Source organism: Cataglyphis hispanica, chromosome 8, assembly GCF_021464435.1.
Source record: "Cataglyphis hispanica isolate Lineage 1 chromosome 8, ULB_Chis1_1.0, whole genome shotgun sequence".
NCBI classification, from domain to species: domain Eukaryota; kingdom Metazoa; phylum Arthropoda; class Insecta; order Hymenoptera; family Formicidae; genus Cataglyphis; species Cataglyphis hispanica.
In genome coordinates this window covers 771563-798325 of record NC_065961.1, presented here as the reverse complement: position 1 = coordinate 798325, position 26763 = coordinate 771563, and the positions used below count along the sequence as shown (strand labels likewise).

Here is a 26763-nt window from a genome sequence, read left to right as displayed (position 1 = left end):
CACGTGCCGCAATCTCCTCTCAAACTCGTATCTTTGTCGCGAGCTTACAAGGAAACCTCGCGAAATCTCATTTTTTGATTTTAATAAAACTTTGCACACATGTAGAAGGGGTAAGTAGATGAAATTTATAAAAAACTTTAGAAGTTTTTACGGTTGATGCTGAAAAACTATTGTAGGAGGTGAAACCATCTCTTATATTTAAAATAATTTTTAACTTTTTTCCGTACATCTCGATAATTATTCAAGATATCACAAAAAATGTTTTATGCATAAATTTTATTGTAAGAATATCTTTATTAATTTACAAATTTATGTTAATAAAATTTTGAAAAATATATTTATTAAAAGAAATTTAAAAAAAAAATTTTTTTTATACAATTTTATACTTCAAAAATATTTTTTTATAAAAATTATTTTTTTTATTTTTGACATTAAGGTAAGTGACATAGAGGTGCTTTTATAATTAAAATTTTGTAATAATTAGAACATTTTTTTGTATAAAACATTTTTTGATATCTTAAATAATTTTCGAGACGCATTGAGAAAATTGAAATTGATTTTTGAAACTGAAAATTTTAAGAATTATTTATTTACTTTCCTTACACAGGCAAAATTTTACTAAAATCAGAATTTTCAGGTTTACGAAATTCTCTTGTTATTAATTAAAATACCTCTACCCTAGTTTCTTTGTGTGTTCTCCGTGAAAAAAAATGGTATTACAAAAAATTTTCCAAAATCTGGAAATTTTCTTAATCTATATCTCTGCTTCTTCGTGATAAATGTTGCTATCTTTAATCAACTCGTGTTATTAATTAGATTGAGGCCATCATTATTTTTGAAACTGAAAATTTCAAAAATTATTTATTTATTTTCTTGACACAGGCAAAATTTTACTAAAATCAGAATTTTCGGGTTTGCGAAATTCTCTTGTTATTAATTAAAATACTTCTACCCTAGTTTCTTTGTGTGTTCTCCGTGAAAAAAAATGGTATTACAAAAAATTTTCCAAAATCTGGAAATTTTCTTAATCTATATCTCTGTTTCTTCGTGATAAATGTTGCTATCTTTAATCAACTCGTGTTATTAATTAGATTGAGGCCATCATTATTTTTGAAACTGAAAATATCAAAAATTATTTATTTACTTTTTTTACACAGACAAAATTTTACTAAAATCAGAATTTTCGGGTTTACGAAATTCTCTTGTTATTAATTAAAATACCTCTACCCTAGTTTCTTTGTGTGTTCTCCGTGAAAAAAATGGTATTACAAAAAATTTTCCAAAATCTGAAAGTTTTCTTAATCTATATCTCTGCTTGTTCGTGATAAATGTTGCTATCTTTAATCAACTCGTGTTATTAATTAAATTGACGCCATCATTATTTTAAGATAAGCTATACCCACGTGCACACGATATTTCTTTTTTGGGAAAAGTCCACGGTTTTTTGGGCTGAAAAAGATCGATATTGAAGCAACAATCGAATCATCGTGGACTTTTTCCACACAGAACATCTGTTTTGGTAAATGCAGTATGTATTCTGCATGTATTACAGAGTATGTCGCACTAGTTTTGATCGTCTCTTTGTACGCCGAAATGTATACAGTCGCCATTATTTGTTACTTTTCTCGTGTTGGGACAAAATCGGACACCTCATATAATTTTTTTTACCCTCTTTTTTATAGGAAGGCAAATCCAATAAAGTATCCGGTTTTACTCTTTCCCCTATATAATAGCAAAATCTTTAGTTTTTGAAAGTAGCGCGAATCGGAATACAATACATTAACAATCAAACATTGATTATAGCATTAATTATAATTTCTCTTATTCGACGTGAAAATTGCTTCTGAAAAGACTAATTAAATTCAGACATCTCTCTGAATTTCTATGTGCGTTATTTTATTCACCCAAAGGACGCGTAGAAAAACACCTTGATTTCTTTAGAATTTAAATTTTTTTCATACTTGACAGTTGCATTGTGCGTTTTTGCGCATGTGAATTTTTTAAATCATATATAGTGTTGAAAACAATTGTCTTTTTATTAAATTTCTACTCTCGCACGCTGGACGCAAAATCACCTTTATTAAAGTATTTGCATTTGAGTGTCCATCGTGCGAGCAAAGTCTGACAAAATATCGTTGACGAATTTTGTCATACAAAGGACTCTGTAAAATGAATTTAGCAAGCGTGCATGACAGTAGTACTGAAAGATTTAGGTAAACAAAAATCGCTTTCTCACTATTTAAAGCAACAGCATATTATTATTGTTACAAGCAATGTTTTATTTTTTAGAGGTAATTAAACTTGCGTGGCAGGTACACAGAAAATTAAAATTGTTGGTTATAAATATAACAAGATTTATTGTAGTTATTTAATTAAACATTAAAACGTCTGGTAGCAAAATTTATATATTTAAATAAATTACCGATAAATTTGCAATGGAATTTGGGGATGGAGATTTGACACATTTTAGATATTCGAACATTTTATATGTACATAGAATTATAAGAATTGTCTAAATTGTCTAAATTGTTTTTTTTTTTATTTTAATAAAACAACGATAGTTGCTATAAGAGATTGCAACATAATTATATACAGGGTGTCTATAAAGTCTGTCTTTACCTTTTATATTTTGAAAGCGGTTCAAAATTATGAAAAAACGCGAAATATGTGTTTAATCATTTCGGGAGGCTACTCTTTGAAGGGGATTGAAGGAGTTGCCTCCTCGAGGAAGTGCCACAGGAAGATCTCAACCTAAAAATTTTTAATGGAGTCCTCCATATTGTAGTATACTTTAAAGGGCATAAAAAAGAAAATTTTTGGCGCAAATCGGAAATTGACCCATTCGAGAATTATTTAGGGTCAAAGTTCGAAAAAGTTACAATTTTCAAAAAAACATTACTTCCACTTGGAAAATTCTAAAAAAAAAAAAAAAACGTTTGGGATGTAAAAGTTCATTTTTCAAGTCCTTTCCACAAAATAATTCAGACTGGATCTTGGTTTCGTAAAAAAATGTTTTGTCATTATCTTGAATTAAACAATTTTTTAATTTCCTTAAAAAAAAAGAGAGAGATATTTGAATGTCTTTATGGAAAGTATTTAAAAATATTTCAAAACTTTGACCAAATGGAACGATCTTTTGAAATTTGACTGAAATTTGATCTTAATTCCCAAACGGGTCAATGTATCAACCTCCGGTTTACGCAAAAAAAAACTTCTTTTTTTATGACCTTTCAAACTATATACTACAATATGGAAAGTTTCGTTTGAAATTTTTGAATTGGGGTTTTCTTGGAGCATCCCCTTGGAGGGGGCAACGCGGCCAACCCCCTTAAAATGATTTGCCCTTTGAAATAATTGAATGCGTATTTCAGTTTTTCATAATTTTGTGCCGTTTTCAAAATATTGGTGAGGGATAGACTTTGAAGACTCTGCATATATAACATGTATATTGTAAGATATAAATATGTAATGATATGTATACAGGCCCATATTTTTAAAATTTTTTAATTTTCTTCATCAGCGCCGAGACCTAAGAAATCAAATATGCACCAAAATACCTTGTTGGGTGCAATACTGAAAACAAAATATTTCATTTTTATTATAGAGATTATATAGAGGGAAATAATATAATCGTAGTACAACAGCATTTATTAACGATTTATGAATCGCTTTGTAGCTTATTACCATTTATAATGATTTTTTGAAAATATATTATGCGCATTTAATAATAGAATTTCTATTTGCACAATTTACCTCTTTAATTGTAATATTGGCAGCCAATATGAAGGTATACCTCTTTCTTTGAAATTTTGTCTTTGCGCATCGATTATTAGTGAAGCTGCTTTCTGCGGAGAAATCCCTCCCATTATATTTGAAAATCTATTATTAACAAATAAAATAAAATTATCTATCAGCAATAATTATTATAAAAATATCTTATTACTTCAATATGTAATATTTTGTAGTTGTGCGTGTGTAATGTAATATCTATGATAATAAAAAATACTAATATTTTATATGGTAATTTATAAATTATATGAATAAAATTATAACTATTTTACACATCATTGCTATTACGAAATATTAATTACGATCTGTGAACTTTATAAACATACCTTATTCTTATCTTTTTCAACAATCCAGTAAATACTAGAGTCGGAAAAACGGTAGTAAATTTAATTAAAGATTTTCCTTTGCTATATGTACGCAATTCGTTGCTGATAGCTTCCATAAGTGCTATAACATGCACATGAAGAAAATATTAGAAAAAGTATTCAAATTAAAAAAGATATTGCTCTGCAAAATTAAGATTGAATTACCTTTGACCGCAGATTTTGTGGGGCAATAAACCGTACCATGCGTAGCGCCTACGAATGCTGTTAATGATGAGATCGCCACAACATGACCGTGATTCTTTTCGATCATACTTGGTAGAAACGCTTGCAATGTCTAAAAGTGATTTTATTTGAGTTTATTTTATTTAGGAACAATTTAGGGACAAAACGGAAGTTTGTTACGTACAAATATATGTGTGTACGTGTACATGTATATGCATTTAGTTACTTAAATTAATTTCAAATGTATAGTAATTTAATTTTCAGCGCGTTTTTTTAAGGATGTACAATAGTAGCAAAAAAATTGTCAAAATTAAAAAGAAAACATGTTTCTTACGTTTATATTGTTTGAGAAATTAAAAAAATAAATTCGGGTTACGAAAAAAATTAAAATATCACAAAATAATATGGATTTTGATGTCTTCGTAAAAGAAAATAGTTGTAATTAATATTTTTCCTAATTTATGGCAAAAACTTTTGATCGTGAATATCCTCTGAAATCAACTGCAAAAAACAAAGAAAAATGAGTAATTTGCAGAAAGAGAAAAAGAGATAGATAATATTTTTCTACAATTTTTAATAAATAACTTTTAAACGAATTAGTGGATCTAAATCAAGTTTTGCACAAATATTTATTAGAATTTCCTTAATATATGTGAAAATTTTTATTTTATTGGTAATATTTTTTTCTTTGTCAAATTTGTCAATAAGTGCTACAATAGATGATTTTCCATAAGAATCAATAGTAACTTTAAATTTAAATAACTTCCAAACCGTTAAGAGAATTGTGCTTAGTTTTTGCAGAAATATTCAGAAGAAATAGTAGAACAATCTATGAAATTTTAATGCTTTTGTTAGTATTTCGATACATGTCACATACATCCTTAATACACTATACACACGCAAAAGTATGATAAGATTTAATTACCTTTGACCGCAGATTTTGTGGGGCAATAAACCGTGCCATGCGTAGCGCCTACGAATGCTGTTACTGATGAGATCGCCACAACATGACCGTCATTCTTTTCAATCATATTTGGTAAAAAAGCTTGCAACATCTAAAAGTAATTCTATTTTATTTGAGACAATTTGTGGAGGCTTATTACGTACATATATGCGGGTGCGTGTGTGCGTGAACTTGTATGTGTATTTTGTCTCTTAAATTTGTTTCAATTGTAAATGTAGTAAATTAATTTTTACCGCGTATCTCTCTTTTAAAAAATAATCTAAATTGCATTAGCAATTATTTTATATACATATATCTCTTAACTGTAATATACATCGCAAATATATTATTTACCCAATAATGCGATATTAAGTTGACATCTATAACTCGTCTAATTTCATCGGCACTTTGATCTAGGAGTTTTTTAACAAACAGTGTACCGGCATTGTTGACCAAAATAGTAACGTCACCGACTTCTTTTCTTACTTTTTCCGCTACCTTAAAGACTTCTTTCCTGTTTGTTACATCGCATCTATAAAAATACCGATCAAATTTGTAATCAGCGTTGACAATAGTTAGACGTGTGTAGTTAATTGTATGCGCGTAAACTATTCGATTCGATTTTTATTTTATGAAATCAGCAATATTGATTTACTGATAGGCGTATGCAGTGTTTTTTCCCATCATTTTAATCTCGTTCATCGTTTGATTATTAGTTTTTTCATTGATATCCCAACATACTACTGTTGCTCCTAATGATGCATAACCAATCGCTAATTCTTTCCCGATACCATGGCCCGCACCTGTTACCTGTCGCAAACTATGTATTAAGTAGGCCGCATCGCGTGAATTATATATTATTATCATAAATTTTATAGTTTACAAATTTTTGCCCAATTTATATAAGAATTATATATTATATATAATATATAAAAATATTATATAAAAAATAAATAATCAATAATTTTTTATCGAACAATAATTAGATTTGAAAATAAACGATTCACACCTATTATCTATCGGAATATACTATATTTAAGAATAAATGGGGAACACTTTTTATATTCTAAAAATTAGGCTATTTTCAATTCGCTGAATCTCGACGAAAAATCATCATAGACACAAAATCAAAAGAACATTTTAAAGCTTGAAGTTTCAACTTTAGCATGCTATTGATGATTTTTAAAAAATTTATTATTTTCTTATATTTAAAAAATACGTCAAAAATACATAATTTTAAGAAACAAAAAAATATGTTTTTTTCTAAAGCCCAGAACAAGGAAGAAAAAGAAATTTGAAAAAAAATCATTGATAGCATGTTAAAGTTGAAGCTTTAAACTTTAAAATGTTTTTTTAGTTTTTGCCGAGTTTCAGCAATTTGGCTCAATTTTTAGGGAATAAAAAGTGTTCCCTATTTTTTTTTGGAATAGTGTATACAGAGTGTCCTAAAAATTTTGGCACACTCGAAGTGTGAAGGGTAGATTGGACCAAACTGAGTCGAAAAGCTCTTAGTAACAAAAGCATCATCTAAGCGAGAGGTGGAGTCACGCTGTCACCTCTTGCTTAGATGATACCTTCGTTGCTAAAAAAACGTACACAAGTAATCCGTCGTACATGCCTGCCGGTACCTACCGGCCTATCACTTTCCAACGCGCTCATTAGTTCACATATTTTAATTAATAACGCAAAAATTGTTGCGAATTTTGCAAAATGGTATAGGACTTTTTGATTCAATTTGGCCCAATCTACCTTCACACTTCGGGTGTGTCAAAATTTTTAGGACACCCTGTATATTAAATATTAATTTTCTATATCTATGCGTATATTATGAATTCCGTACGTACCAAAACAACTTCACCAGCAACGCTTTTTCTTGTTGCTGGAATAAATATTGTAAATATGCTCTCGCAAAAGAAATAAAGGACTTTCAAAATAAGAAATAATATTTCTGCCAAAAGGAGCATGCCATCGTATAGTTTCTTCATAATTATCTGGAATAATAATTATTTTGGATTATACTTGCTACAAATTTTTCTTGATGAATTTACTGCATGGTTTGGTAGCTATAGATATTGTTTCTCGAGATCTAGTAAAGCCTTCTGGCTCAGTTGTCAAGATATAGTTGATATTTTGATAACTCAGAGCTTATTCTTGTTTGGCTACTTAATACTTTAATGATTGTAATTCCGTGTTTTGATAACTCAGAGCTTATGCTTGTTTGGCTACTTAATACTTTAATGATTGTAATTCCGTGACAATGAATCACACAACAGCGGAAACGCAAGTTTCCTTTTATTTGGTGATCAAAATTCACTGTAGGAATACTATAAAAATTTGTTTTCAGCTGATAGAATATATTAATAATTAATCACCGTAAATCGGAAGAAAGTCTCGTGGTTAAGAAGACACGTGCGTAGAATGTGGTAAGTGTAAGCGACGAAATGTGCAACAGTGTTCAAGCTAATAAAACTGCATATTTCAGCAAAACGGTGCTACGTAGATCATCTGAGAAGTAATGCACATTGTAGTAACGCCGCGAACTGATGCAATCTCAACGACATTTTTAGACAGTTTAATAGAGGACTTGAAAAAACGATACGTAATCTAAAAAACTTCCATAGTGCATGTCAATTGTGACGAGTGGTAGAAATGGCCTCTGCGGATGCTTCAGATACTGTCATACATGACGATTGTAGATCAAAGTCGAACCTTTACGTGGTCGATCCAACGAACATTTACAGTGTTGCAGTGAAGTTTATGATGCCCAGAATCTTTACTACAGCTCTGTTACTTTCAGTAAATATGGAATAGGAGCATTCCATATTTGGACGAACAATTTGCAGAAAAAAATAAGTTTGGCTTAATGTATTAGGTTGGCAACTAAGTTCCCGCCGTTTTTTTAAATTTTAACATTCCGCATGTCATTAAATGTTTCTGGCATAATGTCTTAAATCATTCGAAAGAGGATGTTTTGTCCGGAATCTGTTTTTTTTTTGTTCGAATTAATTTATGTTAATTTTCAGATCATTAAAATGGAATGTCAAGTTGAGAAAAATGAGCATTTTCGACACCTCCTTCTTTTTGCTTTTAATCAAGATTCTAAGGCCGCAACAGCTCGGATTTCCACCTCTTTCGATCTCTTTCAAATGCTATGCGCGGAGTTTTGTTCAATACTGATGCAGAATTGAGAGCTTGGTTGGATGAATTTTTCGAGTCGAAACCAGGTGATTTCTACCAACGAGGTATTGAAAATCTTGTTGAACCTTGGGAAGAAGTTGTAAACAACAAGGGAGAATACATTATTGGTTAATTAGTTGTTAATTTTTATTGAAAAATAAACTTTTGAAAAAAAAAACGGCGGGAACTTGGTTGCCAACCCAATAGTTGATCTTGACGAGTCACAGTATCTGAGGATTTCTGCAGACGCCATTTCTAAGATTCTTCAATTCGCAATGACACGCACTTGATGAAAGTTTTTTAGATCAGGTATCACTTCCTTAATTTCTCCACTACAACTGTCCAAAAATGTCATTGAGATTGCAGGATTAAGTCCATCCTTACTACAATGTGCATTACTTTTCAAATGATCTACATATATCAAAAGCATGAAATACATATGCACGTACATATGCACAGCTTAACTTAAAGAACGCCTTACTACCAAGACAGTCTAATACTCATTAATAATATACGATACAGTTCTTAGCTAACGCTCGACTAAGCGCGTAATCGCGAATTGTTTATAATTCATGAATAATGTAGATGAAGGATTCGTCTGATTTGACTGATCAGATTTGGACCCTTATACTCTTTATGATTACGAATTGTGAATACGTGCATAGTCTGGCACTTTTGGGTGTCCGAATGGACTTGTTACAAGTGAAAGTGAAGTCGAAGGAGAGTAAACGGCGAGATAATCGAGAATTTTTATACTTAAAAAAGAGGTCGTGTCAGATTTTTATTCACAGCTGTCGATCACTTGGCGTAACGAGATGAGATATATGAGGAGGAGGGGGGAGGGAGGGGATGGGTGTCAATGCATATTACGCTAATTGCTCGTTTGCAGGAGCTTGCGCTCCAGTATTATCGCCGAAATTAGAGTAGTTGTTTGACGAGGAGAGATGCTTATGATACTGCATCTTTGGAAATAAAAATAATAATAATATATATTACAATATATTTATAATAATATGGTAAAGCTGCATAAAAGGTTACACATCACCGATTTTATCGCCACTTAAATATATCGTAGGGAAGAGTGTGTCTTTTTGAGTAATTCTCCACAAGAAAGAAGGGATGGATGAGGGATGACATTAGGTTTCAAAGATATAACATATCGAAATTTGATGTTAAAGTTTACGTATCTGACAATCTTATTTTTTTGATTGAAAAAAACTGTTTACATTATGCATGGGCGTGAGAGGCGCGCAGCCTACGCGCTAATAAATAATATTTTTCACTTTACACATATTTTTATTTACCGAAATAAGGAGAAATGAAAAAACTTAAGAAGTTGCGAGAAGTAGAATGAAATTTAATTAATTAAAGTTATATATTTATAAATAAAAAATAATAAATAATTTAAAATTTTATTTATGGTGAAATATGATAAAATTAGGAAATTAATGTTTAAAATTATTTATAAAATTTATTTAAATAAATTTTATTAGAAATTAGGATTAGATACCCTATTATTTTAATGAAAAAAGTTTTAATTAAAATAATAAATGTAGAAACATTAAAAATAAAAAATTTGGCAACATTTTAAAAAATTAAAGGAACTTGTTAATTAATTTCATGATCCACGAATGGAAATACTTAATTTAAATATTTTTATATATGTTTAAATATTTTATATCGTTGTTGATAAATTTTATTAGGAGGTATAAATTAAAAAATTTAATTTAAATTAGAATTCAAATCAAAATGTAGAATAATTAAGGTTTAAATGAAATCAATTAGTGACAAGATATTTTTCTTGTTATATTTTTTTGTAAAAATTATTGTAGCTTTTTTGTAAGAAGATAAGTCTTTTGCGAATAGAAATATTTTTTGAGAAGGCAGTTTTTTATAATTTTTTAAACTTTTATCATTTTTATTGCATGAAATCGAAATAGTTAAATAGAAATATGGTAAGATTTATTTTATTTACTTGATTTTAATCACCCTCCAAAACTCGTTTGTCGTAATATATTGCCTTTCAATCTGATAATTGAATCCCACTCGAAACAATAAACAACACACTGTTTACAGAATATTTATATGTCTATTTCACAGAGATAATTCGCGCTGGAATTTAGCTAATAAAAATAACTCGCGATTGCAAACGAAGGAAGCGATAACGAAAAAGAGACTGTGTTAGCACAAATGACTTCAACAGCGATCGATCCGAATTCGAAAGCAATCTGCGATGAGTTGCACGCTCTTGCCGCTTTTATCTTATTTTCTCGCATGTTTTAAACTTGTTATTATTGAAAAAACAATTACGAAACGATATATAACGATATATAACACTTTTTTTGTTATTATTATTGCAGCACACATATTTCTCGTTAACCTTGTCATTATTTTTAGTATCGCTTTATGACAATAATAAATGACAATAATAAATTCTATCAATATTAACTCGTTTCTGCCGTATATGTTATAGTTATAATGTTAAATGTTGCGCACGTAAGGCTAGGATGAAATATAAATTAAGTAATACCGAACATCTGCAGTATTTGTTCGAATCTATTATGAGTATTTGGAAACACTATGGCATTTAAATATAATAAAACTTTTTATATTGCAATCGAATATGTACTCAATATATAGTGAATATGTAACGATGCGGAGATTCCTCGTTAGATTTACTGCTCATCGACACAATATACTATATTTAAGAATAAATGGAGAACTTTTTATATTGTAAAAATTAGGCTATTTTCAATTCGCTGAATCTTGAGGAAAAATCATCATAGACACAAAGTGAAAAGAACATTTTAATGCTTGAAATAGAATGAAACCGACTAGTGACAAAATATTTTTCTTGTTATACTTTTTTGTAAAAATTATTATACCTTTTTTTCTGTAAGAAGATAAGTCTTTTGCGGATAGAAATATTTTACGTTACAAATACAAATATCACGAAATATCATAACCGTAATGTAATCGAAGCTTTTTCAAATATATTTGAATATCTTTTATGAGAACTTAAAAAAACAGTAACAAAAGAATATTTACGTGCAATCAGAATTCTAGTGTCACATCTGCATACAAAACAATATCTCCGTTATGTGTATGTACACTATAAAATTTTGATTGTACATAAAGACTGTTATGTTCCGAAGTACTTATACAATATTTGACTATATTTCCCTAACTTTCAATAAAAATAAAAACGAAAGCTGTCATGTGCTTCTTAATAAGCGAGGAGGTTGTCCGATTAATTACTAGATATTCTAAGCGCATTGAAATGTCAGGAAATGCCGGAAAGGCATAAAGAAAGGATTTGCTCTTGGTGGTGAAGGTGTCCAAATGAGACAATTTAGATAACGAATAATTTGTTTATTTCACTAATATATATATATATATATATATATATATATATATATATATATATATTTAATGGTTTAAATGATAACTTGCATAAATAAACGATTCGATAAAGATTGCGAGCTCTTCTTAATATTAAAATAAAACTAGTTCTTGTTAATCGTCAGACAAATTAATTATTTGAATGAAAATTATTAATAGAAATTTTGGGAACTTTTACAATTTGATATTAGTACCAATATTATTCCTTGTTATAAATATTCATTATTCGTAATTTGTCTCATTCATAATTATATAAAGGTTTCTAATAATTAAATACATATGTTTTTTATGTTTTAAATACTTTTTATAAACACATTCAAAAGTGCTATGAAATGAATGAGAAATACTTTGATTATTAAATATTTTATTGAAATTAATTTATTTTGTTCGAGAAATTACTTTTATTACATATCTACTATTTTTTTTTTTTGTTTTTCTAGATTTTTTTCTTTACAAAATCATCCCACGGTCACGATGTTATAGAGATAGAGCATTGGATTTGTCTTTTTATCCTGATAATTATAGTTGATTAAAAGGGGGCTCTCCATTTAAAAGATTCGAGATGTCTTAAATAAAACTTTTTAATGCTTTTATCAAAAAAAAAAAAAAAACAAAAATCTAGAACTGAAAAATATATAGTCTTTTAAAAAATTATCTGCCTTTATCCTAAATGTTTTTGTGTAAATATTTATGAAAATATCTTAGAAGAAAATTTCTAATGATTCATCCTGTATATTGTAAGAGACACATATATTTATATGTAATGATGTACATAGGCCCATCCTTTTTCATATTCTTTAATCTTCTGCATCAGCGCATATACCTAAGGAATTATATAGGCACCAAAATATCTTGTTGGGTAAAATACTGAAAACAAAATATTTCATTTTTATTATAGAGATTATATAGAGGGAAATAATATAATCGTAGTACAACAGCATTTATTAACGATTTATGAATCGCTTTGTAGTTCATTACCATTTATAATGATTTTTTGAAAATATATTATGCGCATTTAATAATAGAATTTCTATTTGCACAATTTACCTCTTTAATTGTAATATTGGCAGCCAATATGAAGGTATACTTCTTTCTTTGAAATTTTGTCTTTGCGCATCGATTATTAGTGAAGCTGCTTTCTGTGGTGAAAGCCCTCCCAACATACTTGGAAATCTATTATAAAATTATCTATCAGCAATAATTATTATAAAAATACTTAAAATACTAAAATATTAAAAATTACTGTAATATATAATATTTTGTGGATGTGTGTGTGTGTATGTGTGTATCATGTAAAATTTATGAAAATGAAAAACATTAGTGTTTTACATGCTAATTTAAAATGTATGAATAAAATTAAAACTATAAATTTCCACACCATCATTATTACGAAATATTGATTATAATTCGTTAACTTAATATCATTATATCAACCTTATGTTTGTCCATTTGGCAAGTCCAGTATGTACTAGAGACGGATAAACGGTAGTAAATTTAATCGAGGATTTTCCTTTGCTATATGTACGCAATTCATTGTTGATGGCTTCCATAAGTGCTGTAACACGAACATGAAGAAAATAATAGAAAAACATGTTTTGCAATTATATTTCTTTATTTTGAATACAATGTTCGTTTATTTATAATATTAAGGATGTTCTGGATGTGCAATAGTAGCAAAAAAATTGTCAAAATTAAAAAGAAAACATGTTTCTTACGTTTATATTGCTTGAAAAATTAAAAAAATAAATTCGAGTTATGAAAAAAATTAAAATATCACAAAATAATATGGATTTTGACGTCTTCGTAAAAGAAAATAGTTGTAATCAATATTTGTCCTAATTTATGGCAAAAATTTTTGATCGTGAATATCCTCTGAAATCAACTGCAAAAAACAAAGAAAAACGAGTAATTTGCAGAAAGAGAAAAAGAGACAAATATTTTTCTACAATTTTTAATAAATAACTTTTAAACGAATTAGTGGATCTAAATCAAGTTTTGCATAAATATTTATTAGAATTTCCTTAATATATGTGAAAATTTTTACTTCATTGGTAATATTTTTTCTTTGTCAAATTTGTCAATAAGTGCTACAATAGATGATTTTCCATAAGAATCAATAGTAACTTTAAATTTAAATAACTTCCAAACCGTTAAGAGAATTGTGCTTAGTTTTTGCAGAAATATTCAGAAGAAATAGTAGAACAATCTATGAAATTTTAATGCTTTTGTTAGTATTTCGATACATGTCACATACATCCTTAATACACTATACACACGCAAAAGTATGATAAGATTTAATTACCTTTGACCGCAGATTTTGTGGGGCAATAAACCGTGCCATGCGTAGCGCCTACGAATGCTGTTACTGATGAGATCGCCACAACATGACCGTCATTCTTTTCAATCATATTTGGTAAAAAAGCTTGCAACATCTAAAAGTAATTCTATTTTATTTGAGACAATTTGTGGAGGCTTATTACGTACATATATGCGGGTGCGTGTGTGCGTGAACTTGTATGTGTATTTTGTCTCTTAAATTTGTTTCAATTGTAAATGTAGTAAATTAATTTTTACCGCGTATCTCTCTTTTAAAAAATAATCTAAATTGCATTAGCAATTATTTTATATACATATATCTCTTAACTGTAATATACATCGCAAATATATTATTTACCCAATAATGCGATATTAAGTTGACATCTATAACTCGTCTAATTTCATCGGCACTTTGATCTAGGAGTTTTTTAACAAACAGTGTACCGGCATTGTTGACCAAAATAGTAACGTCACCGACTTCTTTTCTTACTTTTTCCGCTACTTTAAAGACTTCTTTCCTGTTTGTTACATCGCATCTATAAAAATACCGATCAAATTTGTAATCAGCGTTGACAATAGTTAGACGTGTGTAGTTAATTGTAATGCGCGTAAACTATTTGATTCGATTTTTATTTTATGAAATCAACAATATTGATTTACTGATAGGCGTATGCAGTGTTTTTCCCTATCATTTTAATCTCGTTCACCGTTTGCTTGTTGGTTTCTTCGTTCATATCCCAGCATACCACTGTTGCTCCTAACGATGCATAACCAATCGCTAATTCTTTCCCGATACCGTGGCCCGCACCTGTTATCTATCGCAATATACAATACTTAAAAAAAAAAAAAAAGAGAACATTTTCCTAAAAATTGGGCTATTTTTAAACCGCTGAATTTCGACGAAAAATCATCGTAGGCACAAAATTTAAAAAGCATTTTTACAGCTTGAAGTCTCAACGTGGTACTATAAGTGGTTTTAAAAAATCTTATCTTCTCATTTTTTTAAAAACACGTAATTTTAAAGAACAAAACAGTGTTTTTTTTCTAAAGCACAGAACAAGGAAGAAAAATTTTTTTTTTTTTTAATTTTGAAAAAAATTATTGATGGCGTGTTAAAGGAAACTTTAAACTTGAAAAATGTTCTCTTCATGTTATATCACGATGATTTTTCAGCGATTTGAAAATAGTCCAAGTTTTAGAACTTTTTTTTTTATAGTATATAATTAATATTTAATATTAATTTTCTATATCATGCATACATTGATGAATTCCGTACGTACCAAAACAACTTCACCAGCAACGCTTTTTCTTGTTGTTGGAATAAATATCGTAAATACGCTCTCGCAAAAGAAATAAAGGACTTTCAAAATAAGAAATAATATTTCTGCCAAAAGGAGCATGCCATCGTATAGTTTCTTCATAATTATCTGCAATAGTCCTAACAATAATTATTTCCGAAACTTGCTACGAATTTTCCTTGATGAATTTATGGTCTGACAGCTACGGATATTGTTTGTGTCGAGACAGCTGTTAGAGTCTTATCAGAACGTCAAATATCGATCGTCAAAGTATAGTTGATGTTGTGTTTGAAATTATTCAGTATTTATTATTTATTCTTACTTGGCAATACTTTAATGAAATTATATCGCGACAGTGGAGAAGCGAGTTGTATTACACTTTGATTCGACGATCAAAATTCACTGGAGATTAGAAGCACTGTAGGTCGTGTTCTTTTCGAGCCGATATCTGAAGATTCTGAAATGATACTTACGATCCCCTCCCACTATCCCCCACCCCACTTCGAGACTCGACGACCGTGAGCCGATCGTATGTATTACGCTATGCCTCAGGATTTAAAATATATCTGAGCTAAGATCTTTGTCGTTAAAATTTGCTTTGCCAAATCATTTGTCTATTATTAATATGTATTATTAATATGCCAGAAAATTTGTCTATTATTAATATATCTATTATTAATTATATATATTATAATAATATATTTAAGAAATAATAATATAGGTAAAAGAAATTTTAATGACGATTTGACGGAAGATACGATTGTAGTATATTTTTTTAGATCGAGACGCTTCTGAGGCATAGCGTTTTACGTGCGATCGGCGGCTCGAACCTTGAACGATAATGGAATGTCGCTTTCGATATCGGCCTGAAAAGGGCAATTAACTCTGAGCATCTAAACTTTTTATCACTGAGAAGCAATGACGAAGCGATTTATTTTGTACCAAGTTTTTTTTTCATTGAGACACACATGTTTCCCGACTTTACCACCATTTCCTCGTATTGCTTTATGATGAAATGAGAATAAATTTTATCAATATTACATCACTTTTTCCGGCGACGTAAGTTTAAGACATATGACATATCGAAGTTTGATGTTAAAATTTATCCTGCAATCTATTATTTTTTGATTGAAAGGCTGTTTACGACATTTGCATGCATGGGCGTAAGAGGAGTGTAGTTTTTGCGCTAATAAATAATATTTTTTACTTTACATATATTTATTTACGGAAATAAAGATTAATGAGAAAAAAATAAGAAGTTGCGAGAAATAGATGGAACCGATTAATTACAAAATATTTATGACCAATAACGAAAAACAAAGTTTTTTTACGTTTACTTTACAAGAAATACAACATAAACATAAACTTCGCTGTTCCTAATATTACTTTATAATATTATATTACTTTATAATAATTTTTAATATTAAATAAAAAGCATTGTATACACATATTCGTATTAAATACAATTATTTTTACATAAATTTTTGCTTTATTCGTTTTATGTTTTATTATTTTTCACAGATATTTTTACGAACAAAATATCAGTTTATGAATAATTAAATAAGACTTTGTGAGAAAAGGTTTTCTTGTTATATATTTTTTTTTTTGTATACATTATTATACCTTTTTTATAAGGAGAAGAGTCTTTTGCGGATAGAAATATTTTTTGAGAAGACAGTTTTTTATAACTTTTTAAACTTTTATTTATCATTTTTATTGCAAGAAATCGAAATAGTTAAATAGAAATATGGTAAGATTTACTTTATTTACTTGATTTTAATCACCCTCCAAACTCGTTTGTCGTAATATATTACCTTTCAATCTGATAATTGAGTCCCACTCGAAACAATAAACAATACACTGTTTACAGAATATTTATATGTCTATTTTACAGAGATAACTCGCGCTAGAATTTAGCTAATAAAAGCAGCTCGCGATTGCAAACGAAGGAAGCGAAAAAGAGACTGTGTTAGTACAAATGACTTCAACAGCGATTGATCCGAATTCGAAAGCAATCTGCGATGAGTTGTACGCTCTTGCCGCTCTTATCTTATTTTCTCGCATGTTCTAAACTTGTTATTATTGAAAAACAATGAGGAAGTGATTCATTTCGCAACAAGGTTTTTTGAGACACACATGTTTCTTGACCTTGCCACCATTTCTTCATATCGCTTTGTGATAAAATGGGAATAAATTTTATTAATATTATCTCGCTTCTGCCGAATGTTATAGTTATATAACATAGTATAATGTTAAACGTTGCGTACGTAAAGCGCGCGCGTAAGGATAGGATAAAATATATTTTAAATAATATCGAACATCTGCAATATGTGTTCCAGTGGATCAAATATAAATGAGATTTTTTTCAAAAATTATTTATTCGCTTAATACACGTGAAAACTACAAAATTATTTTTTTACATAATTGTTATTGGAGAAGCTTTCTCCCGTTAAGGCTTTTTTAAGAGGTTTAAGTTATTTCAAGTTATTTTAATCCGAATTGGATAAAAAAAAATTATTGCAGAATAATAAAAATACCTTTTAAAATAGAAGAAATAGAAAAATACCTTTTAAACATGCTGCTTGTAAAGTGCAAAAGCACCGCAGCATACAATAGAAATAAAAATAATTATAATAAAATCTTTTTCTTCAGGTAAATATTACTAAATAAAAATACGGTACAATTATATATGTTGTAAGGCTGTCATGTGTCATTTGATCATTCAAAAAAATTCTACAATAAAATTCTGTAATATTTGGTGTTAAATTAATTATTGTTGAATAATTTAGATTTCCTATGAATATATTAAATTTATATTTATATTTATATTCATTTATTTTTTTAATAAACTTCTGTTTTTCGAGTGAAATATCAGGATATCGTTTGATCATATGTTTGTATATTAAATGTATTGCGTATGTACGAATATGTTTATATATAGCGTATGCGTCATCAAAGAGCAGGCGCAAAAAGTATGTGTATATGTATTTTTGCACAAAATAGAGACGCGTTATAAGAAGTTATTAATTTAATAGAATTCTGGTTGAACTTTATCCCATCGACTTGTTATTGCACTGCATAATGAGCAGGTATTATTGTCGAGTGAGATGTAAGAAATTAATTTATGACTGCAAGTAGCAGACGAAATAACGAAATAAGCAAGATTTTTCTTTGTAAGTAGCGCTTATAATCGTTTGGACAATTTTTTACATCTCGCCTTGTTCTTGCATCGCTTACATTACTTTACGCGCAGGCGTAGCCTTTTTTATTTTTATTACTTGTAAAAACATTGATTGGTTTTTATCCTTTGCCTTTATCATTAATTATGTAAAAATTTTGTTTGATAATTTAATCGTTTAATTTGTTGATTGCTAGATACAGAGTGTCCTTATTTTAAATTCATTTAAGTGTATTGTGCAGTAATAGGAAATGCACGATCTTTTTTTGTGTGCAATAAAAATCTGATATTTGAGAAAATAATGAAATAAACAAAACTCATGACTAAACTAATGTCGAATTTTGTATTTTGTTATATATATATTGCAATTATATATGATCATATACAGGATCAATCGCATCACAAAAATTGCAAAATTAAAGAATTAAAGAATTTTCGTATTCAGTTTCAACCCGCTCTATCTGCACATGACGGGTGATGCGATTGACTCCGAACACTCTATACAGGGTGTCCCATAATTCGCGGATCACCCGTGGTGTGCATATAAAGGATATCAAAGGGAATAAGAAAGTCCTTTACCATTTTACAATTTTCCTAATAATTATTGAGATATTCATTAAAAAAGATCGGCCAATCCGCGCCTTATACAAGCGCGCGACGAGAAGAGACGTCCTACTGTAATTTGATACTAGGCGCGCGGCGAAGCGGTGGGAGAGACGCTCTATGAAGACTACGTGTGGAACACTTCACCGCGCGCCTAATATCGCTTGTATAAGGCGCGGATTGGCCGATCTTTTTAAATGAATATCTCAATAATTATTAGGAAAATTGTAAAATGGTAGAGGACTTTCCTATTCACTTTGACATCCTTCATATGCACACAACGGGTGATCCGCGAATTATGGGACACCCTGTATAAGTGTATCGCTTTGTGGTGGCAAGGTCCAAGTGCAAGTGAAGAAAATTCAAAGTCGAACTTCTTTGCTTGCACTTTGCTTCCGCAGTTTTTTCGATAGTGTTTTTGCAAATTATTTTGATCGAGTTTTTGCGATAACTTAGCCTTCGCGTTAGCGTTTCGATCAACATTCGCGCCTAATGTTATGCGCCTTCCTTGATTTAGAGTCATCATGTGTTGGAACGCATGTATTAAATAATATTAATTAATAATAACGATATAAAATAATAATATTGTAATAATTTGTATATAGTCTTTTGGACTACAACATAAGATTAGACAATACGCTACTTATAATATTTATAGGTATATTTTACAGAGATAGAATTTAAATAAGATTCATGATTACGAACGAAGCAAGCGACTTTGATAAGCGAAAAAAAGATTGTTAGCGGAAATGACTTCGATAGCGACCGATCCGAATTCGAAAGCGATCTGCGATCGCTCTTACATACGCTCGCTGCTTTTATCTTGTGCTGTTTTCTCGAATAATTTGACATTCCAGAATATCGTTTTGTTATGGTAGGATGACTTTCTTTATTATTGAAAGGCAATGATTGAAACAATTTATCTCGCTCTGAATTTTTTTTTTTTTAGGCTTGTTTCTCGTTGATTATATCGTGATCTTTGTGATTGTGCCGCTTCTAAAAGATAATAATCGAAAGATAGACTTGAAACTTTATGATGAAATGAGAATAAATATATTTTGTTAATATTAGCCTGCTATTGCTGCACATTATATTTATAATAACGCTAAACGTTGCTATACGTCACGCGTGCGCGCGTAGGAATGGGATAAAATATCTTTTAAGTAATATCGGACACACACATTTGCAGATTTATATTTATATATTTATTTATTTATTGTGGAAAATAATAATATAATTATTATAATTATATAATGGTTATAATAATTAACTCCTGTCGAGCTGCTGGATTCTCCATCTTGCAAAAATTAAAAAAAAAAAATACCGTACAACTAAGTTATTTATGAGCTTTCATATCCCGCAAATCAAAAAATTTGTGATGAGCTCAAAATTTTTTAATCGTAAATATATTAAATTGTAATTGTGTGCTATTTATTTTTTTTTATTTTTGCAAGGTAGGGGGGGAGCAAATTGGCAGAAATTAATAATTATTATGATTTTAACAATTATAATTATTGGAAAATACAATTATTTTTATTGTTTTTAAATTGATTCTTATGGAAAATCACCTATTATAGCACTTATTGACAAATTTGACAAAGAAAAAATATTATCAATGAAATAAAAATTCTCACATATATTAAGAAAATTTTAATAAATATTTGTGCAAAACTTGATTTAGATCCACTAATTCGTTTAAAAGTTATTTACTAAAAATTGTAGAAAAATATTATCTGTCTCTTTTTCTCTTTCTGCAAATTACTCGTTTTTCATTGTTTTTTGTAGTTGATTTCAGAAGATATTCACGATCAAAAGTTTTTGCCATAAATTAGGAAAAATATTAATTACAACTATTTTCTTTTACGAAGACGTCAAAATCCATATTATTTTGTGATACTTTAATTTTTTTCATAACCCAAATTTATTTTTTTAATTTTTCAAACAATATAAACGTAAGAAACATGTTTTCTTTTTAATTTTGACAATTTTTTGCTACTATTTACATCCAGAACATCCTTAAATTTGTTTCAATTGTAAATGTAGTATATTAATTTTTTGCGCGCATTTCTATTTTTAAAAGTAATGTAAGTTACATTGCCAATTATTTTATATACATATATCTCTTAGTTACGATGCATGCGTATTTCAAATATATTACTTAGTCAATAATGCGATAATAAATTGACGTCTACAACTCGTATAATCTCGTCGGCGCTTGATTTAGGAGTTTTTTAACAAACACTTACCGGCATTGTTAAAATAGTAACGTCACCGACTTCTTTTCTCACTTTTTTCGTTACCTTAAAGACTTCTTTTCTGTTTGCTACGTCGCATCTGTAAAAATATCGATCAAATTTGTAATCAGCGTTGATAGTTAGATGCGTGTAATTAATTGTATGCGCGTAAACTATTCGAATCCAAATTTTTATTTTATGATATCAGCAATATTGATTTACTGATAGGCGTATGCAATGTTTTTCCTCATCATTTTAATCTCATTCATCATTTGATTGTTAGTTTCTTCATTGATATCCCAGCATACTACTGTTGCTCCTAACGATGTAACCAATCGCTAATTTTTTCCTGATACCATGGCCCTCACCTGTTACCTGTCACAATATAAGTATTAAGTACAAAGTTACATCGCATGAATTATATATTATTATCATAAATTTTACAATTTACAAATTTTTGCTCAATTTATACAAAAAATTAATAATTTTTTATCGAACTTAAATTTGAAAGTAAACAAAAAAAACCTACTAAATCTTGTTTTATTTTCTATTCTTTTTTTGACATAGAAATAATTTCAAGATAAACTGATTCTAAATGATTTTAGAAGAGTATTTGAAACAAGCAACACACAAAGACTTTTTTTTTGTGACTTGTTATTTGATGGAATAATTTACAAGGCGAAATAATGTTTTAATAAAATTAATTTTTATTAACATATTTACATTTACTATGTTAATTGTAATTTTATGAACTGAATATTGTAACTGGTACAGAAAAAAATTCATCTCTTCTATATCTATGTATACATTTTGAATTCCGTACGCACCAAAACAATTTCATTAGCAACGCTTTTTCTTGTTGTTGGAATAAACATTGTGAATATGCTCTCGCAAATGAAATAAAAAACTTTTAAATCAACAAATAATATTTCTATTAGAAAGAGCATGCCATTGTATATTTTTACCATAATTATCTAGAAAGGTGGAAATAGTAATTATTTCGAGAACTTTCTCTCTTTCTCTTATCGTCTCCCTCCCTCCCTAACTCCTTTCCGCCCCCTCCTTCTCTCCTTTTTTCCCCCACTCCTCTCCTTCTCCCTCTCTTTCTTCCTTTCTTTCTCCTTCTCCCTACGCGCGCGCATAGAGATGGAATAAGATATATATTTTAAATAATATCGAACATTTACAATATATGTTTTTTTATGATTATTTATAAACAGAAGTATCACGAAATATAACAATATCACAACCGAACTGTAATTAATCGTAATCGAAACTTTTTTAAAACATATATTCAAATTTTTTATGAGTAAAAACAGTAACAAAAAACACGAACATCTATATTGCGTTCATAGACTTATACATATAATAGACTGAACGTTTCCGTAAGAAGAGCTGAATACTACATTTAGAAAGAGAGAGCAATATAGTGTCGAGATGCTCTCTCTTTCTAATACGTATCTTATCTTCTTGTATTAGAAAGAGACAGCATCTCGGACACTATTGCTCTCTTTTTCTAGTATTTAGTTCATGTAGTATTCAGCTCTTCTTACGGGAACGTTCAGTCTATTATCAGTCTATGACTGCGTTTAACGAGAGAACAACCATGGTCTACGTATAGGCGGGCTTGTAGGAAGATCTCATGGCGCGCTACTCGGTATCGTATATGTAAATTACACAAAAAATTGTTTTATTTTTAAGTTACTGTAAAAAACTGCTCTACAAAATTATGTTATTTCAACTCTATTCAAAATAGTGTTATTTGAACTAAAAAAATACTGTTGTACAAAATAGTTGTTTAAATTTCCTAGAAAAATAATGATATCAAAAAATTGCGCCAAATGAATGAAAATTTATATTATAATTTTTTTTTATATTAACAATATTTAGAAAAATTATATTTAATAAATTGCAATATAATTAAAATAATATAGCTAAAATAAAATTATTTTATAATTATTGAGTTGGCAAGAAAATAATTTCGGTTTTTTAGTGTGAAATAAAACTCAATTTTTTCTATACAAAAAATGAACCTTAATTGTTGTGTGTGATATATTTAATCTTTTTGCAATTTCTCGCACAGTTATATGACGATTCGATTCAATGGTGGCTTTCATTTTGTCATCATCGACTTCAGAAGATCGACCAGAACGTTGGTCATCTTTAAGTGAAAAATCTCCAGAACGAAATTTTTTAAACCAATTCTGACACGTGCGTTCTGTTAAGTTCAATCAACACCATAAACAGAACGCACGTGTCAGAATTGGTTTAAAAAATTTTGTTGTGAATACCTGCCGGTAACGGCAGGCATGACGATTATTTGTGTACATCTCTTAGTAACAAAAGGATCATCTAGGCAAGAGGCTGCGTGACTAAGAGACATACAATGACCGTATCAATTATGGAAGAAAATTTTCCTCTCGGATACTCTCGTGTCTTGTTTATTCATACTTGTAGCGGCACTTTGCTGTTTATTTACGCAACGTTATAGAGAATTAAGTGTTATGACTTTGACGTATGATCTTGAACGAGTAGGATTGGATTAAACGAGAATATTCTAACTTCTCATGGATTTCAGGATCGACGTAATTTCGTGAGAGCACCACCACCAGGCGTAGAATTCGCTTGGGACTTCGAGGCTGTCCAGCCAATGGCACAGGCTACCCTTGCTCTGGATCCGAATCTTGAGGCCATGAGGTTCGAGCTTGTCCCGAAAGTGTAAGTAGATTGACACTAATTTAATATCGAATATGAAAATCCTCGGAGTTTTCCTGCGAGTTTTTTTTTTTTATTGTTATTTCACGAATGTATTTCTATTTCCGTTATCCGATTTTTTTAATTAATTAGTATTACAAAGTGATAACAAAAAAACTATTGTTTATAATTTTTCTCATGTGTTTTATTCGAAATTAATAATTCTGTAGCATTGTTTTTTTATTTTTTCCACGCAAGAACAATCGTGCGCTCCATAAAATCGTATTGTAATCACGCGACGATGTAAGGTATAATAATGAAAAAATTAATAACGTTTACATTAGTTATTAAATTAAAGTCGACAAATTAAATTCAAGTTAATGACAATGTAATTAATTGACTGGTGGCAGTAGCGTTTTCAAAGAGGACGAAATAAATTTTTTAATTAATATCGTTCGGAACGTAAAACGATTCGATAATTAAATTACAATGCAACATTCGACGGAAACAAAATGCAATTTTATTATGTTTATGAAATTATGCTTTCGAAATAATTAAATCGATCGCGCGCTCTGCTTCAAAAATAACAAATATTTCCAAGGATTTTGTGGAAACACATATGTAATAATTAGAGTGTCAAGGATATTAAAGAAATTTTTCTAAAAATTCAGACACATTTTTGTTCGAATTTTCAAATCTAGATGTTTAAAAGAAATTTCAGACAATTTATCTTAATTATTTCTCATAGAGTAGATTAATTATTTAATTATTTTTTGTAAAGTAGATTTTTTTGGATTTTCTCAATATGAAAATTATTCAAAATATTAACAAAAGGTTGATACAAAATTTTTATCGTAAGAACACTTCTATTTAATGTCAGTAAAATTAAAAAAAATAATTTCCATAAAAAAAAATTTTCTGCTATAAAATTTCAAAAACGTATTTAAAAATTTTTATTTTTTTTTTTAATTTATTTTTTTCTTAATTTTTTAAAAAATTCAGGAAAGTGTGTCTGAAAATTGAAGAGTGTCCGAAAATTAAGATAGTGTATCTACAAAAAAGCTGCAGCTACTCCGTGTGTCTAAAGTTTCAGGCAATTTTTTTTACAGTGGACTATGAACGCAAAAGATACAAGTACATTGACAATGAATTAGTTTACGTTAATTGAATATAACATCGTGGCACATTAATCAGAGCGCTCGTTTGATTATTCCGAGTTTTATTTCTTCGTCGAGTCTGAGAATTCCATCTGTCCCTGCGACAGTATATCCGAGGAGAACTTCTGGCGCAACTACTTCTACCGGGTGTCCCTGCTGCGCCAGGGCTACGAGTTGAACGCGATGGCCAGCAGCCAGCAAGAGGCGGAAAGCAACTCCAATCAAACCCTCGCCAGCACCACCGACAGCATCGATCACACTCAAGGTGACTCGTCGTTTGTTCTTCTTCTTTTTTATCTCGTTTACGTAGTACAGCTTCCGTAGCTTACTTCACCTCGGCTCGCATTGACACTGCGACACGTGATTAGATACTCGAAAGCGCGCGCCGACACGCTTCGTGTTACTCTTGTTTACTGATTCCGGCGCACGCAGCTTCCTATAGTTGAAGGGGATGCTCCACATGCCGCTCAGCATGGAGACACTAATCGAGAGAGAAAATACACACAAGTGTGTGTCAAAAATGCATATTTTTCACTCATACGCTATTTATTTTCACATAAAAATTAATTAATCTTAAAAACATCTAATCGATATTGAGTTATGTTAATTTTATTCGCGAATCTCATTGATTTTTTCATATAAATTAAAATCGATAATATCTCAGAAAAAGTAACTAATTAGATACATGAATATTGATTTGCGTTAAATTTTATCTCACTCGGTGAAATAAAATTAATTTCTACGCGAGCATTTCTCGCCCAAAGGTCGAGGAAAATTCCTCTGATTGTCTGCGCGGCCTGGGGATCATCCCCCTTTTGACATCTCGCGTCACGACGTCTCGCCGAGATAAACCCTCGCCGAGTGGATGATGCAAATTGCAAGATGCAGAGCGGTGGAGGATCGGCGGAGGTTGTGGCGCGTTTATGCCTGATTTGAAATTCCGATTAGCGGCGTCCTACGCTCGATAGATGACTTTTTGCATGGAAGTTTTAAGGCGTGTCTATAGTGACGTGCGTTTTCTGTGCAAATGCCAATGCCGGATGCTGAGGAAATTGTATTGATTTTGATTTCAAGATCAAAACGCATTGAGATTCGCGTTTCGTGAGATCATCGAGTTCCAAGTCGTATCATTCTCGCGATTATAGCACTTTATTAAAACTTGCACGTAATTTATCTTATTTATTTTGATTTTTTGATATATATATACATATATATATATATATATATATATATATATATATATATATATAAAATAAGATATAAAATAATTAAAAAAATATTTAATGAAAAAATACTTTATTAAAGCTCTTGAGGTAAGCCACAAAAATATGCAAAGAAAAATATAGATTCCCATTTAAGAAATTGAAGGTGATCTTCACGTGACATTCAAATAACTATTCAAGGTCAAATCATTGCTATCATCT

General features: G+C 29.6%; 2 protein-coding genes across 12 annotated transcripts in view; one reads left to right on the top strand and one right to left on the bottom strand.

The window, feature by feature from the left end:
* The window catches only part of LOC126851785 (synapse-associated protein of 47 kDa), a 132282-nt gene that overhangs the window by 91435 nt on the left and 14084 nt on the right, over positions 1 to 26763 (top strand). For all 5 annotated transcript variants that reach the window (XM_050596111.1, XM_050596110.1, XM_050596109.1 and 2 more), the window contains exons 6-7: positions 24067 to 24206; positions 25447 to 25604. In XM_050596111.1, coding sequence (XP_050452068.1) covers positions 24067 to 24206; positions 25447 to 25604 — 298 coding nt within the window. The remainder of the gene's footprint in view (positions 1 to 24066; positions 24207 to 25446; positions 25605 to 26763) is intronic.
* On the bottom strand, positions 1225 to 17701 carry LOC126851792 (17-beta-hydroxysteroid dehydrogenase 13-like). 7 transcript variants are annotated; one of them, XM_050596124.1, is made up of 8 exons: positions 10433 to 10738; positions 7125 to 7271; positions 5936 to 6090; positions 5635 to 5812; positions 5263 to 5392; positions 4116 to 4236; positions 3754 to 3879; positions 2058 to 3573 (listed from the first exon to the last, which is right to left on the bottom strand). In XM_050596124.1, exons 2-8 carry the CDS (start codon positions 7263 to 7265, stop codon positions 3504 to 3506), a joined length of 921 nt encoding a protein of 306 aa, XP_050452081.1. In that variant the 5' UTR covers positions 7266 to 7271; positions 10433 to 10738; the 3' UTR covers positions 2058 to 3503. The 7 variants fall into 7 exon arrangements, with proteins under 7 accessions (XP_050452082.1, XP_050452081.1, XP_050452083.1 ...); XM_050596129.1 differs by lacking the exons at positions 5263 to 5392; positions 10433 to 10738 and adding exons at positions 4320 to 4449; positions 17244 to 17265 and having other exon boundaries at positions 2062 to 3573; XM_050596127.1 differs by lacking the exons at positions 5263 to 5392; positions 10433 to 10738 and adding exons at positions 4320 to 4449; positions 17288 to 17701 and having other exon boundaries at positions 2063 to 3573.